The sequence below is a fragment of the Pristiophorus japonicus genome, chromosome 10, assembly GCF_044704955.1.
Source record: "Pristiophorus japonicus isolate sPriJap1 chromosome 10, sPriJap1.hap1, whole genome shotgun sequence".
NCBI lineage: Eukaryota > Metazoa > Chordata > Chondrichthyes > Pristiophoridae > Pristiophorus > Pristiophorus japonicus.
The window spans coordinates 224473974-224501014 of NC_091986.1; the positions used below are offsets into that span (position 1 = coordinate 224473974).

The 27041-nt window shown below is 47.6% G+C and overlaps 1 protein-coding gene across 1 annotated transcript in view; it reads left to right on the forward strand.

Moving 5' to 3' along the window:
- Nucleotides 1-27041, forward strand: part of LOC139275332 (F-box/WD repeat-containing protein 7-like) — a 278013-nt gene that overhangs the window by 219481 nt on the left and 31491 nt on the right. The window contains exons 5-8 of the mRNA XM_070892643.1: nt 3780-3915; nt 12664-12798; nt 14427-14550; nt 25489-25625. Coding sequence (XP_070748744.1) covers nt 3780-3915; nt 12664-12798; nt 14427-14550; nt 25489-25625 — 532 coding nt within the window. The remainder of the gene's footprint in view (nt 1-3779; nt 3916-12663; nt 12799-14426; nt 14551-25488; nt 25626-27041) is intronic.

Sequence of the window (27041 nt, forward strand, 5' to 3'; positions counted from 1 at the left end):
AGGGCAGTGTGCATCCTGCGTATCAATGTAGCTTTCCAGTGTTGTTAAAAGACTCACTTAATGTTTTAATACTTGCATTTATGTATTGCCAATGTTTATGTATATCAATATCTCATTGCATTTTATACAATGAATTACTTTTAAAAAGCAGTGAGGTTTCTGCAGACAGAATCTCTACACGTATACACCATTAATCCCCAGCCTTCCTATAACACGAAGCTCCTGTGCGATACTCTTCATTAGATGCCGACGTTCATATTCTCACCCGTGATGGACTCTGCTGCTTTATAGTGAAAAATGCCCTCACACGATGCACCTTGCTTCTGGGAAGTTTGTTTTAAAACAAGCGGCCCAAGTTTGGAAGGGCAGAATCTGATTGTACTGCTGGCTGATTTTCACAGTTCACATAGTCTGCACATTTACCCAGCCAGCCAATTTGCTTTACTGAAAACCCAACTTTCTCCCATCACATGTTCTCCATCACTTCCATACCACTGAGGGCAAGGTTGCTAATTGAAAGGAGCAGGAAATGGGGTGGATGAGAATCCTTTTTCCGCAGCGATCTGGAATGCACTGCCTGAAAGGATGGAGGAAGCAGATTCAATAGTAACGTTCGAAAGGAAATGGGTTGTATAGTTGAATAGGGAAGGTTTCCATGGCGATGCGGAAGTAGTAGGGGAGTGGGACTAATTGGATAACTCTTTTAATGAGCCGGCACGTTGGGTCGAATGGCCTCCTGTACTCTGATTCTGTGATATCCAGCACACAGTGGGCTGAATGGCCTCCTGTACTCTGATTCTGTGATATCCAGCACACAGTGGGCTGAATGGCCTCCTGTACTCTGATTATGTGATATCCAGCACACAGTGGGCTGAATGGCCTCCTGTACTCTGATTCTGTGATATCAAGCACACAGTGGGCTGAATGGCCTCCTGTACTCTGATTATGTGATATCCAGCACACAGTGGGCTGAATGGCCTCCTGTACTCTGATTCTGTGATATCAAGCACACAGTGGGCTGAATGGCCTCCTGTACTCTGATTCTGTGATATCCAGCACACAGTGGGCTGAATGGCCTCCTGTACTCTGATTCTATGATATCCAGCACACAGTGGGCTGAATGGCCTCCTGTACTCTGATTCTGTGATATTCAGCACACAGTGGGCTGAATGGCCTCCTGTACTCTGATTCTGTGATATTCAGCACACAGTGGGCTGAATGGCCTCCTGTACTCTGATTCTGTGATATTCAGCACACAGTGGGCTGAATGGCCTCCTGTACTCTGATTCTGTGATATCCAGCACACAGTGGGCTGAATGGCCTCCTGTACTCTGATTCTGTGATATCCAGCACACAGTGGGCTGAATGGCCTCCTGTGCTCTGATTCTGTGATATCAAGCACACAGTGGGCTGAATGGCCTCCTGTACTCTGATTCTGTGATATCAAGCACACAGTGGGCTGAATGGCCTCCTGTACTCTGATTCTGTGATATCAAGCACACAGTGGGCTGAATGGCCTCCTGTACTCTGATTCTGTGATATTCAGCACACAGTGGGCTGAATGGCCTCCTGTACTCTGATTCTGTGATATTCAGCACACAGTGGGCTGAATGGCCTCCTGTACTCTGATTCTGTGATATCAAGCATACAGTGGGCTGAATGGCCTCCTGTGCTCTGATTCTGTGATATCAAGCACACAGTGGGCTGAATGGCCTCCTGTACTCTGATTCTGTGATATCAAGCACACAGTGGGCTGAATGGCCTCCTGTACTCTGATTCTGTGATATTCAGCACACAGTGGGCTGAATGGCCTCCTGTACTCTGATTCTGTGATATCAAGCATACAGTGGGCTGAATGGCCTCCTGTACTCTGATTCTGTGATATTCAGCACACAGTGGGCTGAATGGCCTCCTGTACTCTGATTCTGTGATATCCAGCACACAGTGGGCTGAATGGCCTCCTGTGCTCTGATTCTGTGATATCAAGCACACTGTGGGCTGAATGGCCTCCTGTACTCTGATTCTGTGATATCCAGCACAAACACAGTGGGTCAAATGGCCTCCTAAAATTTCTAATTTCTATGATTATCAAATTCGTACAAAATTCTTAGAGGGCTTGACGGGGTCCTGTACGAGGGACACCTAAATCTCCCTGAACACCAACATTTAATAGTTCCTCACCATTTAAAAAATATTCTGTTTTTCTATTCTTCCTACCAAAGTGAATAACCTCACATTTCCCCACATTATACTCCACCTCCGCCTTACTGCCCACTCACTCAGTCTATCTAGATCCCTTTGCAGATGCTTTTTGTCCTCCTCACCGCTTATTGTCCCACCGAGCTTTGTATCATCAGCAAACTTGGATACATTGCACTCGGTCCCTTCATCTAAGTAATTATATAGATTGTAAATAGCCGAGGCCCGAGCACTGATCCTTGCAGCACCCCACTGGTTACTCTATCCATGCTAATACGTTACCCCCAACCCCATGAGCCCTTATCTTGTGTAGCAACCTTTTATGTGGCACCTTATCAAATGCCTTTCAGGAGGGCATTAAATGCTGTCCAACGAGGCCCACATCCCGTGAATGATTAATTTTAAAAAGCATCTTTCTGGGTAAATGCGGTACGGATCATACAGAAAAGAAACGGCCCAGTTTTGATGTCCAGTCTGTGCTGTGCTACTTGATTTAACTTGCATCGATATCATTGGTCTGGGTGTTCCTGTGCTGGTCACCGAGGATTCCTGCACTTGCTCACCGTACACTGACCATTGGTAGATGTGTGTGGCACCTGATTCAGGGCAGAATTAGGCACAGCTGTGATGCCCCTCTTTTTGCCCACCCCTCCCCCTTTCTAGTCCAGTAATTTGCTGTTGCTGTCTTGCTCATGCTCGTTGTCTAGAGTTGCAGGAAAATATGTTCAGTGAGGTACTAGAGGGTAACTACTGCCTGTGGAACTGTACCCCAACAAGAACTAAATACCTTCAGGAGAGGGGGATAGAAAGCTAGTTTTTAAAAGTCTCTCTCCACAGTATAATGTCCATTGGATGGAATGGGAATGGGGAATATGCTCATTCTAGTGCGTCAGCAGCTAATGTGTGAGAGCAGCTAATGATTGCTGACATGGTAGGTGCTGATTGCAGGTTTTATGTCGGGGAGGGGATGTGAGCGATGTTGCAGCATCTCCACATCAGCTGGCGTCTCTTCTATTTTTTATGAAATTATAGAAGGAGAATCTGAGAGCTGCATATTAATCACCATCTGTTGCCCTGCAATCCAGTCCACGAGTGGTGTGTCTTACCCACATCAAAGCTTCAACAACAAGAGATTGCCATTAACCAGGGCAAAATTACAGTTTTGGATAAATATGGAAATGGATTATGTGTGAGGGTTTTATTCTCATTTTAGTCCCAGTCTCCCAGCAAACACTTCCTCGATAAACTCATTCGAGTAAATGCCCATCTACGTTGCCCCAACAAACATTCCCAGGTCAGGTACATCACAGGTTAGCTGCAAGGTTAAACTCATTCTACTGTGCCCCAGCAATGAGGTTTAACCCTAGCCTTTAGAACCATTTTGAAGCAGGCTAACATTCTCTCGCCCACATGAGCCAGTCCTGTGGCCTTTTCGATGGATGTAAAATCCTGCTCATCTACCCTAAAACCAGGGAAACCCAGGAGTCAGCGTTCTGTCCTGCAGCACTCACTCATCGCACTGAATCCAGTCAGGACATTACCATGAAGATAGTCACGCCTCTACTTGCCTTTTCCCACAGTTCTCTGTCGCCCTGCATTAATACGGCCACGACGTTCGGAGATCTACGGAATGGCAACATCCCGGGTCAGCATCGGCGGCGCATTACATCAGTGGCACCTCCGTCAGATCTTCAGGAGTGGCTTGGCATGTTCCAGGTAGGTAGACTGGGAGGACCCAGCCTCCTGCTGCCTCAGGATAGGCTGGGAGGAAGGAGCACGTGGCTGTGTGTGTCCCGGGTGGGCAGTGGACATGGGGAGATCAGCTTTTGGTCAAATACAAGTAGTGAATTTGGTGTAAATGGTCCCTCTCAGCAATGAGGTGTTTCACCATCGATCGGCTTCCTCTCCTAATAGCTGTGAAAGAATTGCTCTGCAACTTTCCACTGAGGCTGGTACTAAGTAGGATTGCAGAAAGTGGCGGAACCGGGCCGTATTTATTTGCTGCCATTAGTTCATCAGCGCTCTGTCTAGACCCTGCTCCACGGACAAGAGAACAGGCAGAATGGACATCTCCCTGGCAATTGTCATTGTTTAACTGAATGGGAAGGGCACATATTGGTCATCCTCACTTTCCAAAGGATCACGGGATTTCTTTTAAACCTGCCTTAGTGTTAAAAACATTGATATAAAAAAAGCGTAAATTAGCATCCAAAAGAGAGAAGAGACTGGTTAATCTTTCAGTCGCAGTCAAAGCAGGATTTTTTTAATCTGCAGGATTAAAAAAAAATCTCTCCTTCCATACCCTTCAATTTTCAGTTCTTCACAGGGACAGATTTTTCATGTCCATTCTTTGATTATTCTAATGCTCTCCTGGCTGGCCTCCCACCTTGCACCCTCCGTAAACTTAACTTCATCCAAAACTCTGTTGCCTGTATCCTAACTCGCACCGAGTCCCGTTCACCCATCACCGCCCCCCCCTCGCCCCCAGTGCTCACTGACCCACGTTGGCTCTCACTCCGGCAACGCCTCGATTTTAAAATGTTCATCCTTGTTTTCAAATCCCTCCATGGCCTCGCCCCCTCCTGTCTTTGTAATCTCCTCCAGCCCCACAACTCACCCAGATCTCCAAAACTCCTCCAATTCTGGCCTCTTGCGCATACCCGAATTTAATCGCTCCACCATTGGCGGCCGTGCCTCCAGCTGCCGAGGCCCCAAGCTCTGGAATTCCCTCCCTAGACTTCTGCCCCTCTACCTCTCCCTCCTCCTTTGATGCTCCTCAAAGCCGACCTCTTTGACCAAGCTTTGGTCACCTGCCCTAATACCTCTATGTGGCTCGGTGTCAAATTTTGTTTGGTAACACTCCTGTGAAATGCCTTGGGACATTTTACTACATTAAAGGTGCTATATAAATGCAAGCTGTTGTCTCTCACTAGTCTTACCAACAAGCTGCCACCTCTGATCGTGGGTGATTCACCGTTAGCAGCCGTACCTCCAGCTGCCAAGGCCCTAAGCTCCCTAATCTCCCCCTCTCTCCTCTTTTGATGCTCTTTGACCAGTGCTGATCCCCACCCTTATTCCTCCTCCAATCTGGCTTCACTAGCTACTCAACCTCAATCAGGACCCTCACATTTCCATCCTTAACACTGCTCTGAAGAAGCTCCTTTCCTCTTCCTTGTAAATGCTACATTTCCCTCAGTAATTCACAACTCTCTATGGAGCTCAGCACCATCCAAGACAAATTCTGTTCCCATATCTGGAGAGGCTACACTTGTACCTCACCCACTTACACTGGCTACAAGGAACATAGAAACATAGAAAATAGGTGCAGGAGCAGGCCATTCGGCCCTTCGAGCCTGCACCACCATTCAATAAGATCATGGCTGACCATGCAACTTCAGTACCCCACTCCTGCCTTCTCTCCATACTCCTTGATCTCTTTAGCCGTAAGGGCCATATCTAACTCCCTTTTGAATATATCTAACGAACTGGCCTCATGGTGCTTGTCTATTTGTGATTAAAAAAAAAGCCTGTTTTGTATTGTATTGCTCAAAGTATGAGGGTATTTTTTTTTTTACAATTTTTAAATGATTGATAACATTGTACACCAAAAAAAGGTGCATGATTTTTTAAGGCCCGTGTGACATGCGTTAAGTGCATCGTTTCGTGGTATTGTTTTTGAAAGTTTCAAAAATTGCACAATATTTATTTTGTAAATGTGCCAAAGTTGAATGTGGTAGAGAACTCCACAGGTTCACAATTCTCTGAGTGGTGAAGTTTCTCCTCATCTTAGTCCTAAATGGCTTACCCCTTATCCTTAGACTGTGACTCCTGGTTCTGGACTTCCCCAACATCGGGAACATTTTTCCTGCATCTAACCTGTCCACTCCCGTCAGAATTTTATATGTTTCTATGAGATCCCCTCTCATTCTTATAAATTCCAGTGAATATAAGCCTAGTCGACCCAGCCTTTCTTCATATGTCAGTCCTGTCATCCTGGGAATCAATCCTGGTGAACCTTCGCTGCACTCCCTCAATAGCAAGAACGTCCTTCCTCAGATTAGGAGACCAAAACTGAACACAATACTCAAGGTGTGGTCTTACCAAGGCCCTGTACAACTGCAGAAAGACCTCCCTGCTCCTATACTCAAATCCCCTAGCTATGAAGGCCAGCATGCCATTTGCCTTCACTCCCTGCTGTACCTGCATGTCAACCTTCAATGGCTGATGTACCATGACACCCAGGTCTTGTTGCAACTCCCCTTTTCCTAATCTGTCACCATTCAGATAATCTGCCTTCCTGTTTTGAAACCAAAGTGGATAACCTCACATTTATCCACATTATACTGCATCTGCCATGCATTTGCCCACTCACCTAACCTATCCAAGTCCCCCCCTGCAGCCTCCTAACATCCTCCTCGCAGCTCACACTGTTACCCGGCTTAGTGTCATCTGCAAACTTGGAGATATTACATTTAATTCCTTCGTCTAAATCAGTAATGTACATTGTAAATAGCTGGGGTCCCAGCACTGAACCTTGCGGTACCCCACTAGTCACTGCCTTCCATTCTGAAAAGGCCCGTTTATTCCTACTCTTTGCTTCCTGTCTGCCAACCAGCTCCTTATCCATGTCAATACATTACCCCCAATGCCATGTGCCTTAATTTTGCACACTAATCTCTTGTGTGGGACCTTGTCAAAAGCCTTTTGAAAGTCCAAATACACCACATCCACTGGTTCTTCTGTTGCCTCTAAGCTCTCGCTCTCCCTTCATTTCTTTTTCCCTCTGAGACATAACCTTCTGTTTCCCTATTTTAGTTATGCTGATATGACTACTAGTGATCTTTCACTTGTCCTTCGAAACTCCATTTTACACACTTCCCATTCTCGCTGTGTTGAAATTAATATTTGATTGCACCATCTTGTATTTTTCTATTAATCCAGGATCTCAAAACCATAGAACTCCTTATCTGCTTCAGTTATTCCTTCCTCCTGGTGTTTAGCATCACAGCATGCTGTCACCTAATCACTGAATGTTAATGTGCCTGGTGGAGACACTCCTAATATCTGGGAACAAAAGCCATCTTCTCGGGACTGTAGGAGGCAGGTGGGCGAGTCGGCAAGTCTTTAACCTGTGGTATTTAGAGCAGGTGCTGCTCTTTGTGTTGCGATTGAGTGATGATGGGAGTAAACCTTTGTCACACAATTGTGGGGGAGGTGTGCTGAATCCCCAGTCCGTGTGAAATTCTGCACAGAAGCATTCGTGCTGAACACTTGCCCAAGATCTTAAGATGTTAAAGGGAACAGATAGGGTAGATAGAGAGAAACTGTTGCTGCTGATTGGCGATTCTAGGACTAGGAGGCATAGTCTAAACATTAGAGCCCGGCCATCCAGGAGTGAAATTAGGAAACACTTCTACACACAAAGGGTGGTAGAAGTTTGGAACTCTCTTCCGCCAATGGCAATTGATGCTAAATCAACTGTTAATTTTAAATCCCAGATTGATAGCTTTCTGTTCACCAAAGGTATTAAGGGATATGGACCAAAGGCAGGTATATGGAGTTAAGTCACAGATCAGTCATGATCTGATTGAATGGCGGAACAGGCTCGAGGGGCTGAATTAAATGGCCTCCTCCGGTTCCTATGTTTCGAAGATCTTAGGACTTCAAAAGATAGAGCATCGCTGTTGGCCCTGTGGGAGAAGGTGTGGCCCAGTGTAGCATTAAGCTCCACAGATCAGGGTCCAGGTCAGGTTCACAATCTGTACTGAGTTACTCATCTGTTGACCTGGCAGTACGTCCTGTGCAATTAGTCTCGACTGTCCTGGTGAGAGAGATGAAAAGGCAGCCATTGTTCCTACTCCCGATCAGTACCCAGTGACCTCTGGGAATTACATGTGAGGATGTTGAATGAAGATTAGCTAAGGCCCTCCTCTAATAGCTTCCTTGGGGAAATAGCCCACAGGCACTCGCTGTCTCGCACCACCATTGAAGAGCGGTCGGGTGCCAGAGGACTGCTCGTGAACCCGTATTCTAGCAAGAGTTGATGCCGTGCACTGGATCAGGTGGGCTGGGGGGGGATGGGTGGTGGGGCGGGGGGGAATAAAGTGAGAATGGAATAGGAAAAGCGTTACAAGTGGCAGACCACCATTTTGCAAAGCAAGCCTTGTGCCCATGGATTGGGGTAAATTTACCAACCCACGGTCCCAGCAGGGTGTGTTGCACTCAAAGGGAGTGTGTGTCGGAGAATCGGTGCTGCAGCATCTCTGAATAGTCCTGCACTTGGAATATGGGATTGGTGAATTTACCTCTGTACATTCCCGTGACTTTTCTGTCATCCTCACATGTAATTCCCAGAGGTCACTGGGTACTGATCAGGAGTAGGAACAATGGCTGCCTTTTCATCTCTCTCTTTTCATCTCTCTAACCAGGACAGTCGAGACTAATTGCACAGGACGTACTGCCATGTCAACAGATGAGTAACTCAGTACAGACTGTGAACCTGACCTGGACTCTGATCTGTGGGTGGATTCACTCTGGAGCATGCCCGATGCTGAGAATGACGTGAATAGCACGTTTAGCGAGTTGGTCTCACCGCAGGTAAAGGGTACACAGCCAGATAGTAAATGGATGACCAACAGGAAGAGCAGTGCAAGGAAGGTAGTGCAGGGGTCCCCTGCGGTCATCCCCCTGCAAAACAGATACACCGCTTTGGGTACTGTTGAGGGGGATGACTCATCGGGGGGGGGGCAGCAGCAGCCAAGTTCATGGCACCGTGGGTGGCTCTGCTGCACAGGAGGGCAGGAAAAAGAGTTGGTAGAGCTATAGTGATAGAGGATTCGATTGTGAGGGGAATAGACAGGCATTTCTGCGGCCGCAACCGAGACTCCAGGACGGTATGTTACCTCCCTGGTGTAAGGGTCAAGGATGTTTCGGAGAGAGATTCTGAAAAGGGAGGGTGAACAGCCAGTTGTCGTGGTGCATATAGGTACCAACGATATAGGTAGAAAACGGGATCAGGTCGTACGAGACGAATTTAGGGAGCTAGGAGCTAAATTAAAAAGTAGGACCTCAAAAGTAGTAATCTCAGGATTGCTACCAGTGCCACGTGCTAGTCAGAGTAGGAATCGCAGGATAGCTCAGATGAATACGTGGCTTGAGGAGTGGTGCAGAAGGGAGGGATTCAAATTCCTGGGACATTGGAACCGGCAAGATGGGACCAATACAAACCGGACGGTCTGCACCTGGGCAGGACCAGAACCAATGTCCTAGGGGGGAGTGTTTGCTAGTGCTGTTGGGGAGGAGTTAAACTTATATGGCAGGGGGATGGGAATCTATGCAGGGAGATAGAGGGAATGGAGAATAGTAAAAGTGGAGGGCAGATAAACCCAAGGCAAAAAACAAAAAGGGCCACATTACAGCAAAATTCTAAAGGGGCAAAGTGTGTTTAAAAAGACAAGCCTGAAGGCTCTGTGCCTCAATGCGAGGAGTATTCGGAATAAGGTGGATGAATTAACTGCGCAGACAGCAGTTAACGGATATGATGTAATTGGCATCACGGAGACATGGCTCCAAGGTGACCAAGGCTGGGAACTCAACATCCAGGGGTATTCAGCATTTAGGAAGGATAGTCAGAGAGGAAATGGAGGCGGGATAGCGTTGCTGGTTAAAGAGGAAATTAGTGCAATAGTAAGGAGGGACATTAGCCTGGATGATGTGGAATCGGTATGGGTGGAGCTGCGGAATTCCAAAGGGCAGAAAACGCTAGTGGGAGTTGTGTACAGACCACCAAACAGAAGTAGTGAGGTTGGGGACAGCATCAAACAAGAAATAAGGGATGTGTGCAATAAAGGTACAGCAGTTATCATGGGCGACTTTAATCTATATATAGATTGGGCTAACCAAACTGGTAGAAATGTGGTGGAAGAGGATTTCCTGGAGTGTATTAGGGATGGTTTTCTAGACCAATATGTCAAGGAACCAACTGGAGAGCAAGCCATCTTAGACTGGGTGATGTGTAATGAGAAGGGACTAATTAGCAATCTTGTTGTGCGAGGCCCCTTGGGGAAGAGTGACCATAATATGGTAGAATTCTTTATTAAGATGGAGAGTGACACAGTTAATTCGGAAACTAGGGTCCTGAACTTAAGGAAAGGTAACTTCGACGGTATGAATGTGAATTGGCTAGAATAGACCGGCAAATGATACTTAAAGGGTTGACGGTGGATAGGCAATGGCAAACATTTAAAGATCACATGGATGAACTTCAGCAATTGTACATCCCTGTCTGGAATAAAAATAAAACCGGGAAGGTGGCTCAACCGTGGCTAACAAGGGAAATTAAGGATAGTGTTAAAGCCAAGGAAGAGGCATATAAATTGGCCAGAAAAAGCAACAAACCTGAGGACTGGGAGAAATTTAAAATTCAACAGAGGAAGACTAAGGGTTTAATTAAAAGGGGGAAAATACAGTACGAGAGGAAGTTTGCAGGGAACATAAAAACTGACTGCAAAAGCTTCGATAAATATGTGAAGAGAAAAAGATTAGTGAAGGCAGACGTAGGTCCCTTGCAGTCGGATTCAGGTGAATTTATAATGGGGAACAAAGAAATGGCAGACCAATTGAACCAATACTTTGATTCTTTCTTCACGAAGGAAGACACAAATAACCTTCTGAATGTACTAGGGGACCGAGGGTCTAGTGAGAAGGAGGAACTGAAGGATATCCTTATTAGGTGGGAAATTGTGTTTGGGAAATTGATGGGATTGAAGGCTGATAAATCCCCAGGGCCTGATAGTCTGCATCCCAGAGTGCTTAACGAAGTGGCCCTAGAAATAGTGGATGCATTGGTGAACATTTTCCAACAGTCTTATCGACTCTGGATCAGTTCCTATAGACTGGAGGGCTTGCTAATGTAACACCACTTTTTTAAAAAAGGAGAGAGAGAGAAAATGGGTAATTATAGACCGGTTAGCCTGACATCAGTAGTGGGGAAAATGTTGGAATCAATTATTAAGGATGAAATAGTCGAGCATTTGGAAAGCAGTGACAGGATCGGTCCAAGTCAGCATGGATTTATGAAAGGGAAATCATGCTTGACGAATCTTCTGGAATTTTTTGAGGATGTAACTAGCAGAGTGGACAAGGGAGAACCAGTGGATGTGGTGTATTTGGACTTTCAAAAGGCTTTTGACAAGGTCCCACACAAGAGATTGGTGTGCAAACTTAAAGTGCATGGTATTGGGAGTAATATACTGATGTGGATAGAGAACTGGTTGGCAGACAGGAAGCAGAGAGTCAGGATAAGCGGGTACTTTTCAGCATGGCAGGCAGTGACTAGTGGAGTGCCGCAGGGCTCAGTGCTGGGATCCCAGCTCTTTCCAATATACATTAATGATTTAGATGAAGGAATTGAGTGTAATATCTCCAAGTTTGCAGATGACACTAAACTGGGTGGCGGTGTGAGCTGTGAGGAGGATGCTGAGAGGCTGCAGGGTGACTTGGACAGGTTAGGTGAGTGGGCAAATGCATGGCAGATGCAGTATAATGTGGATAAATGTGAGGTTATCCATTTTGTGGGCAAAAACACGAAGGCAGAATATTATCTGAATGGCGGCAGATTAGGAAAAGGGGAGGTTTCAACGAGACCTGGGTGTCATGGTACATCAGGCACTCAAAGTGGGCATGCAGGTATAGTAGGTGGTGAAGAAGGCAAATGGTTCATAGCGAGGGGATTTGACTATCGGAGCAGGGAGGTCTTACTGCAGTTGTACAGGGCCTTAGTGAGGCCTCACCTGGAATATTGTATTCAGTTTTGGTCTCTTAATCTGAGAAGGACGTTCTTGCTATTGAGGGAGTGCAGCGAAGGTTCACCAGACTGATTCCAGGGATGGCTGGACTGTCATATGAGGAGAGACTGGATCAACTGGGCCTTTATACACTTGAGTTTAGAAGGATGAGCGGAGATCTCATAGAAACGTAAAAGATTCTGACGGGACGGGACAGGTTAGATGCGGGAAGAATGTTCCCGATGTTGGGGAAGTCCAGAACCAGGGGACATAGTCTAAGGATAAGTGGTAAACCATTTAGGACTGAGATGAGGAGAAACTTCTTCACTCAGAGAGTTGTTAACCTGTGGAATTCCCTGCCGCAGAGTTGTTGAGGCCAGTTCATTGGATATATTCAAGAGGGAGTTTGATATGGCCCTTATGGCTAAAGGGATCAAGGGGTATGGAAAGCAGGAAAGTGGTACTGAGGGAATGATCAGCCATGATCTTATTGAATGGCGGTGCAGGCTTGAAGGGCCGAATGGCCTACTCCTGCACCTATTTTCTATGTTTCTATGTTTAACTGGAGTGTCGGCGCTCTGATGTATTTCTGTTTGTAATGACTCCTACCAGTAGCTGAATGTAAAGCAGGAGCTTACTGCTTTAATTTGGTCTCTGAACTCTGCGTTTTGTTCCACAGAAGTGGAGTGGCCCTGAAAAGCTCCTGGCATTGGACGAGCTCATCGATCGCTGCGAGACTTCTCAAATCAAGTACATGATGCAGGTCATCGAGCCTCAGTTCCAGCGGGACTTCATCTCCCTCCTACCTAAAGAGGTACGTGGTACCCAGCCCTTGGTGTGCAGAGCCATGCAGCTACACTTCTATTGCTTATAAAGGTGCAGGGTTAAATAAATGAGAGTGACCTTTCCCAGTACAGCGGACCACTGCTTAACCGATGCTGTTTCCTGTTACCATCTTCCTCGTGGATTTCTGGAGCAGGTTTGTACCTGAAGTGCGGTAAATGATTTTCTTCCCCCCCACCCCTCATCTTTTCTGATGTTCAGTTCCTCAAGACACCAGCAGCTCTCCTGAACCTCACCCACAGGCTAATCATCTGTGAGATATCCAAGATCTCTGCTCTGCTCCAACTCTGGCCTCTTGTACATTCCTGATTTTCATCGCCCCACCATTAGTGGCTGTATCTTCAGATGCCGTGGGCTGAAAGGGTTAAATCCCGAGGGCAGGCTGCACAGACTGGGCCTGTATTCCTCGAGTGTAGAAGATTGAGGATGATCTGATCGAGGGGCTTACGATGATTACAGGATTCGATCGGGTGGATCGAGAGAAACTGTTCCCTCTGGTGGGGGGAGTCCAGAACAAGGGGCAGGACCTTAAAATTAGAGCCCGGCCGTTCAGGGTGATGTCAGGGAGCACATCTTCACACAAAGGGTGCTGGGAATCTGGAACTCTCGCCCCCAAAAAGCTGTTGAGGACGGGGGCAATTGAAAATTTTAAGACTGAGATTGATAGATTTTTTTCCGGCAAGGGTATTAAGGGTTATGGAGCCAAGGCTGATCGATGAAGGTAAGATTCCGATCAAGCATGACCTAATTGAATGGCGGAATAGGCTCGAGGCGCTGAATGGCCTCCTCCTGTTTTCTAAGTTCCTAGGCCCTATTCCCTACCTAAATCTCCCTCTCTCTTCTTTTAAGATGCTCCTTAAAACCCACCTCTTTAGCCAAGCTTTTAGTCACCTGTCCTGATATCTCCCCATGTGGATTGGTGCCAAATTTTGTTAACGCTCCTGCGAGGCACCTTGGAACGTTTTACTACATTAAAGGCACTATATAAATGCAGGTGGTTGTTGTGAGGGACATCTGACTTGACATCCACACCTTAGCACTCAGTAAGGAGCAGGGACCAGACTGATTCTCTCTTTCCTCCCCCCCACCCCCCCACATCCCTCACACCCAGCCGAACCGCACTGAGGCTAATTCTGGTGCATTGGGAATCAGTGCAGAGCAGAGATCAAACTTGGGCATCTGTAAGCTGTCTTGTCTGAGCACCGCACTGGGGGGTACGTTTACCAACAAGCCTTTGAAGGAGCTCAGTTGAGTATTTTGTTCTTGTCCTTTTACCTCCACAGAATTGTAAAGCATAGTTTAATTAATGGCGCTTTATAAGTTAAGGACTCACATTGTGATGTTCCAGTGGCAGCCTAGGAACCGTATATCTTGTCATCTGCCGTCTGAAGATGTTTGGATGATATTTAAGTTGCTGCGGTTCTGTCAGGCTAGCAGTAACCTGTTTCAGCCAGAGCACTGGTAATATTTTGAAGTGGCACGTCGGATTTTACTCTTTAATTTTCAGACTGCTTTATGTTTTAATACTTCTCCCGATGCCCTCCTGATCTGCCAGTTGTTGGGGGTGGCTTTACAGAGTCTGTTTTTTCTGCCTTGTAGCTGGCCCTCTACGTCTTGTCATTCCTGGAGCCAAGGGACCTGCTGCGGGCAGCACAGACCTGTCGGTACTGGCGCATCCTGGCCGAGGATAACCTGCTGTGGAGAGAGAAGTGCAGGGAAGAGGGTGAGTCTGGGAGAGGAGAGAGGGGGCATGTTAACATCCTACTTGCCAGGTGTGTCCAATCCCAGCCGAAATCACCTGAATCTAATCCTGGAGTAACTCTGAGCGTCCTTGGCCATCTGTGTGTGCGTAGGTTGCCTATTGAGCAGCACCTGCCAATCGGTCTGTGAACCTGCAGTGTTCTGCTGCAGTGTTAGAATTTAAGGGCCTGCAGGTTACTTGATAACATTGAACCAAAAGATAATTGAATACTTTTTTCCAATTCTCTCCCCTGCCCACACTCGCACACTCGGATAGCGATTAGGAGGGAAAATCCTGGCCCAGGTACTGAGGCCAACTGCAGCACCCCTATGGCCATCGCACTGACAACCACAATCTCAGCACAGACCATAGATCAAACCTAGAGCCTTCCTGTTGTGCCATCGAAAGAGCGTGTTTTATTTTTAATGTTATACCTTGTGAGGTGGGCTGCAGAATTCTCCTGAACATTGTCATTCTCACTCATGGCACAGAGACTACTCTGCGAGGCGTAATATCTTCTAACGTGTCTGTGTCACAATGTTATTGAGGTAGAAAATAGTCTTTTTGTTTCCTAAGACTAACCAAAATAACATCAATTGTATGTGATTCATGAAGCACCATCACCAGTGTTCCTATTGGTAGCTTAAATGTGATGGGGCTGATTGAGTGTTTATAATGTGCTGTCACTTGCTGTGACACTGTATGACAACTAGCACTTTCCTGGAATGAGCAACTACATTTGAAGCGATGGCAAATGAGATCTTGATGAATGTAATAGGATTTAATGATTTTCATCATCATATGTCGATGAAGTAAAACATCCCAAAGTACCTCACGATGGGCAGCAGAGTGGGAAGGAAGGTCAGGAGAGATGTGAGCAGGTATCCTGTGTCCTGCAGGATTGGGGTGATGTGAGCAGGTGTCCTGTGTCCTGCAGGATTGGGGCGATGTGAGCAGGTGTCCTGCAGGATTGGGGCGATGTGAGCAGGTATCCTGCAGGATTGGGGCGATGTGAGCAGGTGTCCTGCAGGATTGGGGAGATGTGAGCAGGCGTCCTGTGGTGAATTTACCTGTCGTCTTGTCTTCTCTTCAATCACCAGAGACAATTTGATGTGAGTCCCACCATTGATTGTCTCTGGCTGAATGCTGTTGGCATGCTACCCAATATCCAGTTGTTTTTACATAGACAATGGAAGGTACCTGGACAAGATCGCAAGGCAATAATCTCATGGGGTGGTTTGGATGACATGGCACAAACCTTGCAGTGGTGAGAATCAGGCACTTTGCCACAGTATGGGAACCCCAGCATATCCACAGTTGGATCTTGATAATAGTGGCGTGATTGTTGTACTTTACATAGAAACATAGAAAATAGGTGCAGGAGTAGGCCATTCGGCCCTTTGAGCCCGCACCGCTGATCATTCCCGCTTTCTCTCCATACTCCTTGATCTCTTTAGCCGTAAGGGCCATATCTAACTCCCTCTTGAATATATCCAATGAACTGGCATCAACAACTCTCTGCGGCAGGGAATTCCACAGGTTAACAACTCTCTGAGTGAAGAAGTTTCTCCTCATCTCAGTCCTAAGTGGCTTACCCCTTACCCTAAGACTATGTCCCCTGGTTCTGGACTTCCCCAACATCGGGAACATTCTTCCCGCATCTAACCTGTCCAGTCCTGTCAGAATTTTATGTTTCTATGAGATCCCCTCTCATCCTTCTAAACTCCAGTGAATACAGGCCCAGTCGATCCAGTCTCTCCTCATATGTCAGCCCTAACATCCTACCAGATGTTAATGAGCAGTTACTGGACCAGCAATCCAGAGAACGTGGGCTCAAATCCCACTGTGGCAGTTTGAGAACTTGAATCAGTTTTTTTTTTTAAATCTGAAAATAAATATCTGGTCTCAGTAGATGTGACCATGAAGCTGTCAGATTGTCATAAAAACCCACCTAGTTCACTGATGCCCTGCCGTCCATAGCCGCTCGGGGCCTACACGTGACTCCAGTCCCACACCCACGTGGTTGATACAACTGAGTGGCCACTTCAGGGGGCAGTTGAGTATCAAACCCGCTCCCGGCGATTCAAGAAGGCGCCCCACCCCCACCTTCTCAGGGCAATTAGGGATGGCAATAAATGCCGGCCTTGCCAGCGACACCCACATCCCGAGAATAAATTAACAAAATAGAGATCATGTTTGTATTGTCGGTGAGTAGTGTCGTCTGTAGAAGTTCTCCTGGAGCTTCATTATAAAGGCATTTGTCCAGAGTGGAACCAGAGAGGCCCACAGCGGATCCGTGATCTGTGCAGAATGGGTTTGTCTCCGGCCCCCCCCCCCCCCCCCCCCCCCCAAGTGAGGGTGGATTTGTGAGCGCTGAAATTCTCCGTGCTCCTGGGTTAGGGATGGTGGAAAACTAGCCCTGCTGCTAATCACGAGCGAGCGATCTCTGTTGTAAAGTGCAGATGTGCGATTGAAGGTAGAGTTGGACTACAGTGATATACACAGCTCACCTCCAGTCGACAAGAATGGCCACTCGGGCAAGGTACAGGAAGGCAGCCGCCTGCAGTCTCGGCCCTGTCAAGAGCCAGCACCTTCAGAGGCAAGGACTGGAAAATGCTTCCATAAAGGCAATTTCCATAAAGAACAGTGACATTAGAGAGATTAAAATTGACGAGCAGTGTCTGCTATTTTAATTAAGACGCTAATTCATTTAAAGTAGCTTGTGTATTAATATCACAAGGCCCCAAAAGGAAGGAACTGAACTCCTGCAGACTCTCCTCCAGGCATCGAATGGAAGAAACTTGAGAGATGTGAGCGGAGCGGGCCATCATCTCAACCTCGCACTGTTTTATACTGAGTGACCATTGAGCTGCAGCACAAACTCTGCACCGAGAGAAAAACAAATGAGCTCATTCCGCCCCCCGCCCCCTCCCCATTGAGCACACAGTCCTGGCCGGCATCTGCTGTGTTGGAAGGGTTTGGCCTCCCGAGATGGTGTCTGTTTTCCTACACGCCGAGGTAACGGCATTGTTTGTTGGAACAATAAGGCCTGCGGTATTGATGGCAGCGATCCCCAGTGGAACTGTATTGTGAAGAAGGGCAATGTTCAGGGTTTCCTCAGTCCTGGGGCAAGATGTCCTCTCGTCTGCACCCTGCGATCAGGAGCCCAGTGCTTGTGGAGGTGTCAGAGTGAAGGTCCATCCTCTGAGATGAGCAGTTTGCAGGCAACCTCCAGGATCAGACTTTGCTTGTTCAAGATTCTCTTAAGAGCCAGCCAGCAGACAACTGGTTAGTGTCATCAGCTAGTATTCACCTTCTTGTGCATCCTGTGCCGTGTCCGATCCCTCACCAGGTCGGCAGGAGATAGCAGTGCCCCCAGGCACCATCGATACTTCTTTTCTTCTTTCCGGGGATAGGGCTCCACTCAGTGTCGTTCATTAGCAGTACAGTTGAGTTTGACCCCAAGGGGAATTATGGGTCATAGCCATGGTCCTACCACAGAAGGACTAATGTGTTCTCGAAGACTTGCATTTCTACAGCGCAATTCACGACCACCGGATGTCCAAAGCGCTTTGCAGCCAATGAAGTACTTTTTTTTTAAGTGCAGTCACTGTTGTAATTTGGGAAACGCATCAGCCAATTTGCGCACAGCAAGCTCCCACAAACAGCAATGTGATAATGAACCAGATCATCTGTTTTAGTGATGTTGATTGAGGGATAGATATTGGCTCGGACACCGGGGATAACTCCTGCTCTTCTTCGAAATAATGTCATAGATCTTTTACATCCATGTGAGAGCAGACGGGGCTTCGGTTTAATGTATCATCCGAAAGACAGCAGCTCCACCAGTGCAGTGCTCCCTCAGTACTGCCCCTCCAACAGTGCAGTGCTCCCTCAGTACTGCCCCTCCGATAGTGAGGTGCTCCCTCAGTATTGCCCCTCCAACAACAGAGCACTCCCTCAGTCATCATCATAGGCAGTCCCTTGGAATCGAGGAAGACTTGCTTCCACTCCTAAAGTGAGTCCTTTGGTGGCTGAACAGTCCAATACGAGAACCACAGACCGTGTCACAGGTGGGACAGACATTCGCCGGGGGTGGGGGAGTGACTTGTCGCACGCTCCTTCCGCTGCCTGCGCCTGACCTCTTCACGCTCGAAGCGTTGAAACTCTAGGAGCATCACGTCTTCCCGGATGCACTTCCTCCACTTAGGGCGGTCTTTGGCCAGGGACTCCCAGGTGTCAGTGGGGATGTTGCACTTTATCAGGGAGGCTTTAAGGGTGTCCTTGTCGTGTTTCCGCTGCCCACCTTTGGCTCATTTGACATGAAGGAGTGGGACTTGAACCCACAACCTTTTTGCTCAGAAGAGGGTGCTACCAACTGAGCCACGGCTGACACAAGATGGTTATGGTATGGTTCCTGTATGGCTCAGAGACATGGACCATGTACAGTAGACACCTCAAGTCGTTGGAGAAATACCACCGACGATGTCGCCGCAAGATCCTACAAATCCCCTAGGAGGACAGACGCACCAATGTTGGCGTCCTCGACCAGGTCAACATCCCCAGCATCGAAGCACTGACCACACTTGATCAGCTCCGCTGGGCAGACCACATCGTCCGTATGCCAGACACAAGACTCCCAAAGCAAGCGCTCTACTTGGAACTCCTTCACGGCAAACAAGCCAAAGGTGGGCAGAGGAAACGTTACAGGGACACCCTCAAAGCCTCCCTGATAAAGTGCAACATCTCCACTGACACCTGGGAGTCTCTGGCCACAGACTGCCCTAAGTGGAGGAAGAGCATCCGGGAGGGCGCTGAGCACCTTGAGTCTCATCGCCGAGAGCATGCAGAAACCAAGCGCAGGCAGCGGAAGGAGCGTGCGGTAAACCAGTCCCACCCTCCCCTTCCCTCAACGACTATCTGTCCCACCTGTGACAGAGACTGCGGTTCTTGTATTGGACTGTTCAGCCACCTGAGAACTCATGCTAACAGTGGAAGCAAGTCTTCCTCGATTCCGAGGGACTGCTTATGATGATGGTACAGTTGCTTTCCCCACCCACTTCACGTTGCTGTCTTGCTTTCTCGACCCTGTATCTCATCCAAATGTCCATTCTTCTCGTGTGAGCATAAACAGCAGCCTCGAAAGTCCCTGTGGGCAAACGTATTTTAGCGTAAGCTGACCCCGGACATGTCACGAAAGGTTGATCCTGGACACACGCCCAATGGAGAAAGCTGCGTGCTGCGGCAGAAGTGCCCCCCGGCCCCCTCCCCCGAAAAGCTCATTTCTGTGCACCCTTTACATTTTTGGAGGTCCAGCCCACGGCCCAATGGGCCCTACGTCTGCCACAGATGGAGCAAATATCCCTGCTATCACCGGCTGTACTGCAGCCTGGTCACAGGAAGTCTCCCCGCACCATACGGCGATGGCCTTATTTGGCTGCGTGGCAACCATGCAGAACCTGGAGTGTGGAGCCAAGGCCTGGTGTATCGGGGGGCCCGGCCACACACACAGGTCTCTGTACCGCAGCTGCTGCCACTGCCCACTGAGCTATTGGCCAGCCCTGCTTCTGGCCCTGTTAATTCCTCCAAATAGTGCAAATAAGTTTTATGCCAGAGCTTGAGCACTTGCTTCTGATGCTGCTGCTTTAAGATTGTAGTGCTTTGCCCTGCGTACAAGGTTATCTTTTAAATCTTGCGTTATTAATTTTTCATATAAATAAATTATAATTAACCAAGGCACGACAACATAGAATCAATGCAGATATGAGCCATAGTACAATAATTCCCATTATCCATCATGTTTGTCAGAGTTTGGGATACAGTCAATGAGTGCAGCTTTAATTTGCTAAGTGTTCAGACCTCTATATGCTCAAACCTACCTGCGGTCGCATGGTCTCTCTGACTCGCTGCAATCACCGCTGCACTCGGGCGGCTGAAGGGTCATTTTCCAGAGATTTGAAGTGAAAGTAATGTCAGGTTAGTGGTTGATTAATTCCTGCTGCCAGAATCCGCAGCAGGGCTGCCCTCTATCCGAGGGGCTTGTGGCTGAGTGGGGTCCTGAGCCCCACACAGCAGGCTGCCCTCCATCCGAGGGGCTTGTGGCTGAGTGAGGTCCTGAGCCCCATACAGCAGGGCTGCCCTCTATCCGAGGGGCTTGTGGCTGAGTGGGGTCCTGAGCCCCACACAGCAGGGTGATCCTGGGTTGCTGATCTTAGCTGGGGCACTGGCCTGGGTTTGGGAGAGTGATAATAAGGCACCTTCCTTCTCTCGATTGCTGTTCGTTGACTCTGCTGTAAAACACACGCTGTAAGGATCCAGCGGTGATCCTCCCCACCATAGAATAGCGTGCAAACACTCACTGTCGGAAGAATGGAAAGTTGGAATGAGGTACTAGAAAAGAAAAAGACTTGCATTTCTATAGCGCCTTCACGTCCTCAGGGCGCTCCAAAGTGCTTTCCAGCCAATGAAGTACTTTTGGAGTGAAGCCAGTGTTGTAATATAGGAAACATGGCAGCCAATTCGCGCACAGCAAGCTCCCAGAAACAGCAATGGGATAATGACCAGATCATCTGGGTTCTTTTAGGTGTTGGTTGAAAGATAAATATTGGCATCCCCTGCTCTTCTTCGAAAAGTGCCATGGGATCTTTTAATTCCACCTGAGAGAGCAGACGGCACATCAGTTTAATGTCTCATCCAAAAGACAGCACTTCTGACAGTGCAGCACTCCCTCAGTACTGCACTAGGAGTGCCGGTCTAGATTGTGTGCTCAAGACTGGAATGCGGCTTATAAATAATAAACAGTGAGAGGAGGGCTGGGGCCGATTAGCGCTACACATGGAGGCAGAGGGCATGGCTGAGGTAATAAATGAGCAGCTTGCATCTGTCTTCACCAAGGAAGGGGATGCTGCCAAAATCATAGTGAGAGAGGAGATAGTGGAGACACTGGATGGGATAAAAATTGATAAAGACGAGGTATTAGAAAGGCTGGCTGTACTTAAAGTAGATAAATCACCAGGAGCGGACGGGATGCACCCTCGGATGCTGAGGGAATTGAGGGCGGAAATCGCGGAGGTACTGGCGATAACATTCCAACCCTCCATAGATACAGGGGTGGTGCCAGAGGGCTGGAGAATTGCAAATGTTACACCCTTGTTCAAAATAGGGTGCAAGGATAAACCCAGTAACTACAGGCCGCTCAGTTTAACCTCGGGAGTGGGGGAGCTTTTAGAAACAGTAATCAGAGACAAAATTAACAGTCACTTGGACAAGTGTGGATTAATTAAGGAACGCCAGCACGGATTTGTTAAAGGCAAATCGTGTTTAACCAACTTGATTGAGTTTTTTGATGAGGTAACAGAGAGGGTTGATGAGGGTAATGTGGTTGATGTGTACATGGATTTCCAAAAGGCCTTTGACAAAGTGCCACATAATCGGCTTGGCAGCAAAGTTGAAGCCCAGGGAATAAAAGGGACAGTGGCAGCATGGATACGGGATTGTCTCAGTGACAGGAAACAGAGAGTAGTGGTGAATGGCTGTTTCTCGGGCTGGAGGAAGGTATACAGTGGTGTTCCCCAGGGGTCGATACTGGGACCACGGCTTTTCCTGATATATATTAATGACCTGGACCTGGGTATACAGGGCACAATTTCAAAATCTGCAGATGACTCAAAACTTGGAAGTGTAGTGAACAGTGAGGAGGGTAGTGAGAGACTTCAGGAGGACACAGACAGGCTGGTGGGATGGGCGGGCACTGGGCAGATGGAATTTAACGCAGAAAAGTGCGAAGTGATACATTTTGGTAGGAAGAATGAGGAGAGGCAATATAAACTAAAGGGTACAATCCTAAAGGGGGTGCATGAACAGAGAGACCTGGGGGTATATGGACACAAATCACTGAAGGTGGCAGGGCAGGTTGAGAAAGCGGTTAAACAGCTTATGGGATCCTGGGCTTCATAAATAGAGGCATAGAGTACAAAGTGTGGAAATTATGATGAACCTGTATAAAACACTGGTTCAGTCCTAACTGGAGCATTGTGTCCAATTCTGGGCACCACACTTTAGGAAGGATGTGAAGGCCTCAGAGAAGCAGCAGGAAAGATTTACGAGTATGGCTCCAGGGATGAGGGACTTCATTTACGTGGATAGACTGGAGAAGCTGGGGTTGTTCCCCTTGGAGCAGCGAAGGTTGAGAGGAGATTTGATCGAGGTGTTCAATATCATGAGGGGTCTGGACAGAGGTCGAGGGAAACTGTTCCCATTGGGGGAAGGGTCGGGAACCAGAGGACACAGATTTAAGGTGATTGACAGAAGAACCAGAAGCGACGTAAGAAAGGACTTCTTTACGCAGCGAGTGGTTAGGATCTGGAATGTGCCTGAGAGGGTGGGGGAGGCAGACTCAATCGTGGCTTTCAAACGGTAGTTGGGTAAATACCTGCAGGGCTCCGGGGAAAGGGCGGGGAAGTGGGACTGGCTGAGGTGCTCCTGCAGAGAGCCGGCACAGGTTCGACGGGCCGAATGACCTCCTATGCTGTAACCGTTCGATGATTCTAAACCCGAAACCTTCTAACTTGGGCGAAAGTGCTACCACTTAGCCACCCACAGCTAATACCTAGAGGGCAGTCAGTTCCCATACAGTCCAACCCCAGTCAGAGCTCCGTCCTTTCGGGAGAATGGTGGTGGGAGGGGAACCTGTAACAGGGCAATCTGCAGATCAGTGTATGCCTGTTTCTGAGCTCTTTGCTGATTTGTATCACAGTTAACTGAACTGTGCTCCAACCCTTGACCTATAACTCTTTAGTCACGATGAAAGAAGGATTATTTGATCAAATTAATAACATCTGAAATTTCCATGCATTCGGACAGAAAATAGTTTCTCCCCGACCTCATGTCTAACTACATTTTGATGGGATGTGACCCATCGTTCTCTAGTTGTAAATAAGAACAGGCTAGAACCAGAAAAGGTTATTCGACCTATTGAAATACATCGCTGTCGCACCTAACATGCCCCTCACTGCATCACAATGCATTCTCAACGTCACCATACCACAGCAAATTGTCACATTCCCCAAAAACTCTTTTCCATTTACTTTCATTGCTTTAGATTTGTGGTCCTACTAACCTGACTGACTGACATAATATCCGAGGTTTACCCTTTCTATTCCGCCTGCTCCCTCTAACCACCGTCTCTCCAGATTGTACAGTTCAGGCTTCTCTAAGCTTTTCATTTTAGAATCGTTCTGAACACCCTTCCCTCACCGGTGTGTTTGTGTTCCTCCAGAACAGAGCACAATATTGTGTGGTCTGCCCAGTGCACCTCGAGGTTCCTCTAAAACCTGCTGGCTCTGTATCCCAGCATTCTAATGGCTCTCTTCAGTGTCCCGCCATGTTGTTGATCCCTGGAGGGCTGAAGTCTGCTGTTACACTGGTCCTTTTCTAAGTCTCCCTGTGCTGATTTTATCATTAATATATTTCACATTTGCATGTTACCAGTATTAAGAAGCTGTCAAACGTCCCTAGATATTATTCGCCGCTTCCTCTATCTTATGTTTTTGAATCAGTAAATTTGACTGGTTTGTGTACGTTTTGCAGATGCCGATTATTTAGTGAGCTGAGACCCACTGTACTGACCCCACAGGCTGCACTCAACACTCACCAACACACTTTGCTTTGTATTAATGTGCATTGTATCCAGGAACATGTTTTCTACTTTAGACTCCCATGAACCCCATAAAGCTCTCCAAAAGTCCCATAAAATCAATAATAGGAAATTCTACTTTATCCCAATTTATTTTCCTTCAGCTAAATCGCCACGACTGTCGGATAGAAATCTGTCCGACAATTCCATTCTCCACAAAAGACATTACCATTATCCTGTCTCATTTAAATGAATTCTGATGTTGGATGTGTTATTGGTTCTTTGGTTGGCTATTAGTGACTGTAGGGAGGACCCGGTAATGCACTTCACTTTACAATTGCAATTCCTCACTGCTGCTAATATCTGCAACCAATCTCGGCTAAAATGAGATCTTTCCTGATGGGAGCGTATACGTTCTCCTTATGGTGGATGGCCCCTTCAGAACGCTGGCTTAATTATCATCTGTACACTAATTAAAGTCCATTAGGTGATTGGTGCTCCTCCCCTGCTCTTAGTTTCACAGCACCAGTTTCTCATCTCGCAATTGGGTGTCTTGTCGATGATTTACGCGCACACACACACACACACACACACACACACACACACACACACACACACACACTTCCCAGCCTCGGCCTTTCTGGCTTCGTTTTCTATGGAAAGGTCAAGGCTTCAAGGTGACCGAATTAGTTTTCACAATTATGAAAGAGTTGAGAAAACTGAATAATGCAAATTGTTCCTGTGCTGAACATTCGAACCTCTGGGGCCACCTGTTAAAAAAGAAGAGAGTTAGGGGTAAGAACTGACTTTGAGAACTTCTTTAACAGAGTAATTGAGTTACGGAATAACTTACTAGAGAAATACATTGAAGCTGGCAATATAACTGGGTCAAGAGACAGTTTAGTGCCTTTCTGGAGGCAGAAGACTGAGGGATGTGGGGAGAAGGTGGGTAGTTGGGGTTGAGGGATGTTAAGGTGGTCGGGTTGATCTGTCGAAAAGAAGGGAAAGGCTTCTTGGGCCTAATGGCCGTGGTTGGAGGGAGGGAGGGAGGTGTGGCTGCAAGTGTTTGCAGGGGATGAAGAGACAGTCATGCTGGGATTTAGTCGTGGACATCCCATTGGCTAATGGGAGGTGGGGGAGAAGAGGAGGAATGGAGTCTCCAACATGACCTGAGCCAGCAAAGATGCACAGGGTGGGGCGAATATCTTTCGGAATGTAAAAATGAGTTGAAGAAAGGAACCAAAGCTGTGTTGAATTTACTGTCGGTCTGTTTGTGCCCTGCCCAGTGATCGAGGAGCCGTTATACCTGCGGAGGCGCAGGATGCTCAGCACAGGCTTCATGTACAGTCCCTGGAAATCTGCCTTCATGCGGCAGCACAAGATCGACACCAACTGGCGGTCCGGAGAGATCAAAGCGCCGAAGGTAAGGCAGGAGTAACTGGTATCTCAGGAACCAGGGGATGACGGGGTTCACAGGAGGCTGGGCTGCATGGCGAGGTGGATAATGCAACGCACCAGCCTATTCGTGGCCTTTCAGACTGGATTATTTTACTGATTGCCCCAATTTGTAACGGCTCAGGAAATGCCCATGTCCCCATGATGAGCGTAATGTCCAGAAACAGCCAGACACTTGCCGAGGCATTGTGGCATGGGGCAGAGGTGGGAATGCACACTTCACACTGAGAGACCAGCCTTTGTGTGTTGAGGTTCTAAATCACCCGAGGATGATACTACAGAAGGCAAATCAGTCAGTAGGCGACTCGGTTCTGGGAAAGAGATTTATATTTATGTGCTCAAGAAAGTATTTAAGCAATTGAGTGGTGGATTGGTTCTCCTTGAAATAATCCTGTTGAATCGGGGGAGTATCAGTGCTCTTCTCTGCACACCAGGTCAGAATGGTGACCCTGATCTCCGATTTCCAGCACCATTCTGTGTTTTTGGTGGAAATGTATATCTCTGTCCATCCCCAGCAAGATGTTCTGTTGTGCTGTCTACAGTCTACAGCTGTGGCGGGCATTACAGGGTATAGAATCACACCAGGTTACAGCACAGGAGGCGGCCATTGGGCCCACTGAATCTATGCTGGCTTGTTGCTGGAGCATTGTAGAACGGATCTCATGAACTCACAATCACTCTACCTATTCCCACATCATCACGTCCCCTTTCTCACCCTGCTGCGACTGAAATCCTTGTTTGCACCTTGAGGTAGAGGTGGCAATACAGGAGTTGCGAGCTCGTCTTTCCTATCCGAATCTACCCGCGAGCAATAAGTGCAACACAGATCAAAAAGTATGAGAAGAGTATCTGATCTTAATCCTCAAATATGGTGGGCCATGACCCACAGTCGGTGGGACTGTGCCAGTGTGTGTGGGAGGAGGGAGGAAGGAGCCCCATCATTATTTATTACCCTTCATCAATACCTGGTAGAAATAAGAACATAATAGCAGTAAGGCATTGGGCCCCTCGAGCCTGCTCCGCCATTCAATAATGTGAAGACTAATGTAGGTCCCTTGCAGTCAGAATCAGGTGAATTCATAATGGAGAACAAGGAAATGGCAGACTAATTGAACAAATACTTTGGTTCTGATTTCATCAATGGAAGACACGAATAACCTCCCGAAAATACTAGGGGACCGAGGGTCTAGCAAGAAAGAGGAACTGAGGGAAATCCTTATTAGTCAGGAAATGGTGTTAGGGAAATTGATGAGATTGAAGGCCGATAAATCCCCAGGGCCTGATTGTCTGCATCCCAGAGTACTTAAGGAAGTGGCCCTAGCATTGGTGGTCATTTTCCAACATTCCATGGACTCTGGATCAGTTCCTATAGTAGCTAATGTAA